Source organism: Monomorium pharaonis, chromosome 3 (assembly GCF_013373865.1).
Source record: "Monomorium pharaonis isolate MP-MQ-018 chromosome 3, ASM1337386v2, whole genome shotgun sequence".
Taxonomy (NCBI): Eukaryota; Metazoa; Arthropoda; class Insecta; order Hymenoptera; family Formicidae; genus Monomorium; species Monomorium pharaonis.
Window position 1 is genome coordinate 13,692,217 of NC_050469.1, and position 8,329 is coordinate 13,700,545.

At 41.8% G+C, this 8,329-nt stretch overlaps 1 protein-coding gene and 1 long non-coding RNA gene across 3 annotated transcripts in view; one reads left to right on the forward strand and one right to left on the reverse strand.

The window, feature by feature from the left end:
* Positions 1-2,262: 2,262 nt before the first annotated feature.
* On the reverse strand, positions 2,263-6,782 carry LOC105831388. Of its 2 annotated transcripts, none has more exons than XM_036284425.1 (4): positions 4,619-6,782; positions 3,748-4,061; positions 3,047-3,576; positions 2,263-2,930 (listed from the first exon to the last, which is right to left on the reverse strand). In XM_036284425.1, exons 1-4 carry the CDS (start codon positions 4,774-4,776, stop codon positions 2,646-2,648), a joined length of 1,287 nt encoding a protein of 428 aa, XP_036140318.1. In that variant the 5' UTR covers positions 4,777-6,782; the 3' UTR covers positions 2,263-2,645. The 2 variants fall into 2 exon arrangements, with proteins under 2 accessions (XP_036140318.1, XP_012526927.1); XM_012671473.3 differs by having other exon boundaries at positions 2,263-2,927; positions 4,619-6,781.
* Positions 4,855-8,329, forward strand: part of LOC118644812 — a 3,914-nt gene continuing 439 nt past the window's right edge. The window contains exons 1-2 of the long non-coding RNA XR_004962591.1: positions 4,855-4,965; positions 7,938-8,329. The exon at positions 7,938-8,329 is cut by the window's right edge and continues 439 nt beyond it. This is a non-coding gene — a long non-coding RNA (uncharacterized LOC118644812). The remainder of the gene's footprint in view (positions 4,966-7,937) is intronic.

Here is an 8,329-nt window from a genome sequence, read left to right on the forward strand (position 1 = left end):
ATACAAGATAATTATATTTTTGTTTAACAAATCTTGACATGTGCAGGTATATGTGACAAAAAAACCCTTTGCAAACCATATAACTAGTATTTATATAATTTAATCCATTCTAACACATTGATATCGAGTGCCATGCATAAATAACAGTTGCCTTTTTTAATAACTGAAATAATAAGAGATTATCCAATTTTTAATCAAATCGTATACAAAACCGATCAGTGTCCTGGGTAACTCACAGCAATTGTGTCAATAGAATATATATATAAAGTTATAAACTTCTTAATAAGATTGTGTTCAACATAAGTGTCAAAGTAATCAGTGCTGACTGTGAGAAAAACCATATGTCTCCCATAAAAAGCGACTTATTTCAGTTCTTCACTCGGTCTTCTTCACCGTGTCACTTCCTTTGTCCTTCCACGACAGAGTACACGTCCCATTTTTGCACTCCTTTATCAAATCTGGACATGGTTGATCCTTCTCGGCATCCTCTCCTTTACTCCTCAGTTGCCATAACTTGATTAATAACGGTTGTATGAGGAACCTCCATATTATTAGGATTATAGGAACCGCGAAGCATGGCACGCACACCATTCTGTATCTGACTAATTTTATGACCTAAAAATTACAAAGAGCATCTTTTAAAACAGAGTAGCAGATCATAACAGACGAGTGCCCATCTCGGAACGACAGTACAACTGCAGCCTTCCGGACCAACAGAGACAGCGTCTTGTTCTTTTATCATCGCTTCGTTTGCTGTACGCTCACTTCCGGAGATGCGGAAGGAAAGAAAGAAGAAAGGAAGGATGTGACTCTTACCTCGAACGAGAGAGGCTGAGATCGCTGAAGAAGAGATGCTACAACGAGTCTCCACGGGACAACGATCGGGTGAATGCGAGAAAGATCGATAGTACGAGCATAACCTGGACGAGACCGTGAAAGCAAGAAGTATCTCGAAATGTCTTCTCGACGTGTACGGAAAATACGTGTCGGGATTAAGAGCCGAGATGATTGCGCATCGCGTATTCAAGGGGGGGAAGAGATAACTAGCTTTGAAATATCGTCGGCTCGCCCTGAATTCGCTCTCGTCGAGCTCAACGTCAATGTCGATCCGTTGACTGTCACTCTCGCGATGTAGCACGCGCATACACAGGCACAGGCACACACACAAACACACGCGCGCGCGAAACTCTGATTTCTGTCGTTCATAGAGCCGAGCGCGACTCTGGGGTCGGACTAGCGAATTAGCGCGCGCGAATTATTAGCTAACTTGAGGAGTGACTCCAAAACTGAACTCCGATTTAAAGTTATTAATTATAATTTATCGAGTATGTCCGTTAACGTGAATGGAATTATATTTTAATTAGATAAATATGATTATAACGGCAACTTCTCCTTTTTTCTTGTAACTTTTATATATTGTTTATTTTAGTCTCTAAATGAGATTTGGAGAAAGAAAATCGTCGCTCATTTTCCGTTTATTTTTAATTAATTTTTAAAATTTCTCGATATCGGTAAGTAAGAAAATGATAAAAAAAAGATATTTTATAACAAAATCATAATATACAAATAATAAAGTTATTAATATTTTTCCATGATCACTTAACAAATATTCTTTAACAGTTTGTAATTTTTATTAAAGCAGAAGATATTTTAGGTTAATCACATTATTATATGTCAAAATCCAATTATTTATTTAAAGTAAGGTGCAAATAGAAAACTTAATTGAAGATAGCCGCAAGGTAATTGCTGCACATATGCATTATGGACAACATAAATTATCATTTTTTTTATCATTTTCTTACTTACTGATATCGAGAAATTTTAAAAATTAATTAAAAATAAAGGGAATATGAGCGACGATTTTCCTTCTCAGAATCTCATTTAGATGTCAAAATAAATAAAATATAAAAGTTACAAGAAAAAAAGAAAGGTTGCCATTATAATACGTATTTACCCTCTAATTAATAAAAGAACTGTTCAAATTTTACAGATATTAAAATGTTTTGAGATGTAACGCATACATTAAGAGACGAAAAACAAGATTAGATCATGGACAACAAAATTCAATCAGAAATTTTACAGTAAACAATTCTGCTTGAATTAACTGATCTAGTAATATTTTGTTAAACGTAAGTATAATCATTTCTTCTTTTTTAATATATAGAAAAGAAGACCAGTGACAGCGAATTTCAATTTCTCTTCGAATTAATCGAAATTCAGTCAAAGTCGCTCTGATTCTACACAAGTACCCGTTTTTTTTTCTTTTGCCGCGCGATCAATGGATTGATAACGTTATTCGCGCCTTCCTCTGCGATAAATCTAATTCATTCATATTTAACATGATTGTGACGCGTCATTTAACAACACGCATGCAAAAGAACATGGTCACAGCCATATATCGTGATTGCAGCATCTCCCTCAGATTCTATGCTTAAATTTACACACATTAGACATATACCTGTGATATATTATAAGGTAGAAAGAGATATATTACAAGAGTATCTGCGTCGCAAAATGTTTGCAGTGAGAACTGTCGAAGCATTTAGAGTGTTTCAAATATCGACCGATCAGTTCCTTCAATTTTACGAGGAAGTTCTCGTACCGGAACTTTAGACATCGCGAATGAGTTCCTCGGCTTCTGACTCTTACATGCTTCCGAACACTTTGCGACCCCTCGTTACGGATAACGAGACGACGACGACGCTCAACAGGAAGAAAATTAGACCAAGAAAAGTGGTCAGGCCTCTGCACCATTGCCGCTTCCGTTTCGCTCTCGCGATCGCCCGGCCTAAACGCTCGGCCTGCGTCACGTCGAGAGTGAAATCAAAATCTCCCAGGCCTCGGACGGCCAGGCGGTCGTTCCAGTCGCTCGCGTTCAACGGGACGATCGTGCCTTCGATGGACGACCCAACGTCGCTGCATTTTAGCTGCTGGAACAAATCCTCAATATAGTATGAACGCTTTTTTTTTTAAAGTTTGAACTATTCGAATAGATCAAACGTATAATATGTTCGAATCTTTTGCTCGTCCGAGTCCTAGTACTCACCGTCGAGTACTCGGTTTCGCGAGACTTCTTCCTCGCGAGACCGATGTTTCTTTTCTCGCTGTCGCGTTCGCGTCTCGTCGTCCTGTCGTTCCCGAGCGATGGCGCCGGGTTGTATCCGTTGTAGAGACAGCGAGGGGAACCGACGTAGTTTTTCGAACTGATTGGATTCGCTCTCGATGGCAAGTTCTTCAGCTCGCAGCTCGTAGGCCATATCGACGGATTCTTGTCGGTCCAGGACGTAGGGCAAACGTACTCGTACACGTTGTCGTTCCTCGCGCCGACCTCCAGAGAAACGATACGCGAGATATCGCGCAGAATATCCTCTGGTGCCACTGTAACGTCGCCATCTATCACAGACTTGAGAGTACGGGATAACTCGAGCAGCACCTCGCGCGCTCTCGACGGTGACGATGTCGTCGTCGCCGGCGGCGGCGGTAGCGGTGGCGGTGGCGGTAATGGTGGCGGCAGCAGCGGTGGTGGTGGTGACAAATAGTTATACATGCAACCGCATACGCGACACGTATAAACACCTAAAATCGATCAAACAATTAGATAAGCGAAATTTATGAAACTGTTCGGAATTCTGAATTCTGCGGATCAGAATTACGTACTTAATTACTTCCTAGATGTATATGATTTTCTAGTGAAAACAAAATAATTACGAACAGTTCTACAGGATGTCCTGGAGTGCCTTTCGTTACCTTCGTAATCGCCGCTGTGATCGTCGACGGATCGATAGATGATAGACGGCCAAATGGGCCGTGGTATCGTCTCGCTCTCGTGGATCACCGCCAGGCCACCATACGGACCACCGTACGGGCCACCATCCCTCGTCGAGGCTGGCGCGTAATAGGAGTACGAGCCGGCCGACAACGGCGGCGAGTGGCTCGAGTAACCGGAACTGGTCGACGTTCTGTAGCATCTTCGTGGATTGTTGCGCGAGGTCGTCGACTTGCTGGCCGCGATGCCGCCCACGAATTTCGAGATCTCAAAGTCCGCCAAGTCCGACCTTACCCTGAAAAATCATTCCCCCCAAGTACAATGGATGAAATCGTATTTCTTTAAATCGAAATTAATCAAGTTTTTTACTGACTTTTAATGCTGCACTTATATCATTCAGTGAACTATGAACTGACAAATGTTCAACAAATATTGATTTCTATTTTTTTAAGTAAAATCTAGTAAGCGAGGAACATTAAATCAGTCTTTGAAAATATTGATTTTATGTGGAGTTTATAAACATTATAATATAATATTTCACAAATGTTTTTGAATTGTTACTTTATAACAGAATATTCCTAAACATTATAAATTACTGTTAAAAAATTTTATTGAAAGAAGCTTGCGATGAAATTTCACCCCGCTTTTGCCATTAAAAACAGAAAAATTTAATTTTGCGTTCTTAACAATTTTTCGAAACGTTTCTGCAATGATACACGGTATTCCATGCCGTATAGGAAACTTCTGCGATTTTAAGTATATTATGTATACTAGATATAAGAATTGTTTGACGTTGTCTCTAATTCTTTAACATTTCTTTTAGGAAAGAACACGTAATGGTTCGACCCGTACCATTCGGACTCGTACACAGGCTCGATCGTTGGTGACGCGGCGTGGACGTGCCTGTCGGCCTCCTCCGTCGCCTCCGCGCCCTCGGGATCTATTCGACTCCTGGGATCGCGCGGGACCGCCGCCGCTCGCCTCGCCACACCGCCGGCACTCGGACGCATCCCCCGACGGCAGCACTCGGTGGCACATTCGGCACACGCTACCGCACCACCACCACCACCACCACCGCCACCGATCGGACGCAGGCTCGTCCAAGGCCGGTGACCATCGCCGCATGCTCGACGATCAGCTGCGCTCTCGCCGTCGACGGACCTCGACGTGGGAACTTCCTGCGGGCCACAGCGATCCCGGTCTTTCTTCTGGCATCATTATCGAATCGAAACCCAATCGCGCCCAACCGGCTCGCCTTAAAATATGTATTATACGCGCGCGTGCGACGGATGATCCGCACGTTTCAAGGTCGCTTTCACATTCGTCGTGTTCACGTAAGAAATCGACCGGCGACGGTTCGGCGAAGAGCGTCTGTTACGTTATTCGGGACGTGTCGAACGGGCGGTACGTTAATGGAGGTCATCGTCGTCGTCCTTTTTTTTTTCCCCCCTCGAGCTTGCGTTACGTTGTTCCCGATTGCGAGCGTTATCCGACCTCGTTATCGGTACCCACGGCACGAGCGCGCGAACTCCTTTCCATCCTCGCACCGGCGGGTCGGGCGACGACGGCGACGGGGCGGCGCGTCAAATTTCGTCAACGTGACGAGAAGAGAAAGCGGATGTGCCCGCGCGGGGAATAGCCCGCTTTTGAATTAGGTCAACCTGAGCGATTGGAAAGTGCCCTTTGTGCGTTCGTTACGTTAAATTCCGCGGGCGCGTGTCGTTAACGCCACCGCGATACGCGACATCCAATTTACTCGTCCGCCAGTCTAATTTTTTTTTCTTCCGGTTCGTTTTGTAAGACGAATTTGGAGTCGAAAGAATCTCGTCGATTAATAAAAGAGTCGTAAGGTTCTAATCAGTCTAATCAGATGGAATAGAGATAAGAGTAGTTGGAGCAGTGTGGTGGGAGAACTGGCTTGTGGAACCAGGGATCCCGAATTCAAATCTGCCTAACTAGCACTCCTCTAAATTTTTCCGTCGCTTACAGTTTCTTAATATCACGACTTTCGCCGTCGTCGTCGTTAAATCAATCAGGGTCCTAGCGAACCATTACCTCACAGTAAAAAAAAAAAAGCGCACGTAATTGTTACCTAGGATACGTAGGTCAACGTGGATGTTGGAGCGCTCGGCGGTCGCTCGTGCATTCCATCATCGTCGGCAGCAGCCAGCCGGCCACTTTCACGTTCGAGCGCGGCACGTTTGCCAATGTTTACGTGTCAAAGCCGTGCAACACCCTGGAATACATCACACCATGATAATGAGAAGCTCCGCGCGCGAGAAACGAACAGGATCCACCCACGCAAAACTGACCACCGTGGATAATGACTCGCCGCGGACGGACTGTCGGACATTGTCTCCGCGATTACTTTCACAAATTCTCGTCTCGATTCGAGAACTCCGACAATCCGCGATTCGATTGTTTCCGTTTCTAAATTAAAAAATTGCTTTTTACGTTACGCGCGTAAAAAAAACACAATAGTACACAGTCGGGGAAAAGATTTGTGTTAAACTTAACGTATGTCACATGTTTCAAACTCTCGGCCCATTCAAATTCTCGTGTCAATATAATGAATTAATTAATATTATGGATGATGGATAATATGAATAGAACGTTAGAACGTAATGTTATGTAAAACGTTGATTCGAAAATGTAACGTGACGTAATTTGGAAATAAAGGCACATTTCTTCGGTAAAATTAACACTTACAAATATATTATCACGTCGTTTACAGTTTTTTGGGGAAGGGAGGGAGGGGATTTTAAGATGCTCTCATACATCGATATTTAGCTTAGTAACTGTGTTATAAGTCTGACGAAACCTGTCGGCGCGCAGTTTAAGTGAGCTAAAGAAATTTAAATTAACAGAAATATTATATTATCATTAAGATCTGATGCAGATCGTTAGGCAATCTACTTAATCCATTGATATGTTTAAACATATACCGATCGAAAGAGTTAATGTATTAATATTGTTATATGTTACTTAGAAATATTGAAACGCGTGCATTTTATTAATGCATCTTGTAATTTACATATCAAAAGTACATTTTTAAAATGTTATTTAAACGAAATATAAGAAATGTTAAATTTAATACGAAATGTTTAAACAACAAAGATAATATTATCACGTTATATTTATATTAAATTAAGACTGTTGTTAAAGATTCAACACGATGATTTGAACAAGGACCGGTTTTAGTATAAACACAAAATGTGTTTCCTACTATGTAATATAATCTTTTATATAATCTTTTACATAAGTGTCACGAGTCGAGCGCAAAGCAGAAAAACGGGAAAAGACATCGGTCACTGATCGTTCACGCGAACCCGTGAACCGTCGCGTGTATTGTGGGTTGCAGCATCCTAGCCGGTTACGAGAATGCGTTTTCGCACGTCTGGAGTAATAAGAGGTGCTTTTCTAAACTCTAGTCACGAGGCGCCGCCGCTCGCCGGCAACGAATATATAATGAATGCGATCGATCTCTCATACGCCGACCGCCGACGAGCAACACGCGAGTGAAATAGCGCGAGATCTTAGCATATTTTCTCCTCCGTGGAGAGTTCCACGGCCTTTCTACGAAGGTTGTTACATATATGCATGCGAGGGAAGATATTATACCACGCAGAGGCAGGCAGACACGCACGGCACAGCAGCAGCGTGGCCGTCGCGCCGTCGCCGCCAGAGCGGCCCGCGGTGTACGAAACCGCGAAAAATATTTGACTCATGGACTTTCACTCGCACTCATTCAGGGCCGTCGACGGAAAAAAGATCGTCGTCGGCCACGCCGCGCCGTGCCGTACTGCCTCGGTCTCGTAGCTTAACCGGGAACCCCGAAAGATCCTCACGACGGCCGCTTTCGCGGTTGTCGAAGGTTTCACGCGGAATCTCCAATCGGTCGTTAAAAAAAGTTTGGCGAACATAGTTGATCTTTGACGAAATAATTTCAATTAAATATATTTGATTAATATAACGAAATATTCAATAATACTTAGAAATTGTATTCTGTAATTGTAATAACCGAATATAATATATAATTAATCGGTTAGCAAAACGATTAAATATTTCTAAATATATAGTTACATTAACTAAACCTTTAAGTGGAACTATTTTACTAAAACTTAGTAACTATCATCTAGGTTTGATTATATTATCAAATTCTTTTTTTCAGTTCGCGGATTCCCTCACGGAATTATCACCGGAACAGCACCGCATTCCACAAGTGCAATTCTCGAGTGATCCCAATCTACTGGAGAGTGATATTTGGAGAGATATTATAATTAAAATTTGGTGAATTTAGACGAAATAATTTTAATTAGTGTTCAGCTTATACAATAAAATATATTTAGTAATTAAATTATTAGTGCCATTACTAAATAGTACCATTACTAAATGGTACATTTGATTACATTAACTAAATAATTAATTGAAATTATTTCACCAAAGTTTACTAATTATCTAAGTTTAGTTATTATTATTACTAAACTCTTTTTTGCGTACTCTCTACTAGAAAAAATCCAAGACAAAACTTTTAATCAAATGCAATCTAAGTAATATACATTC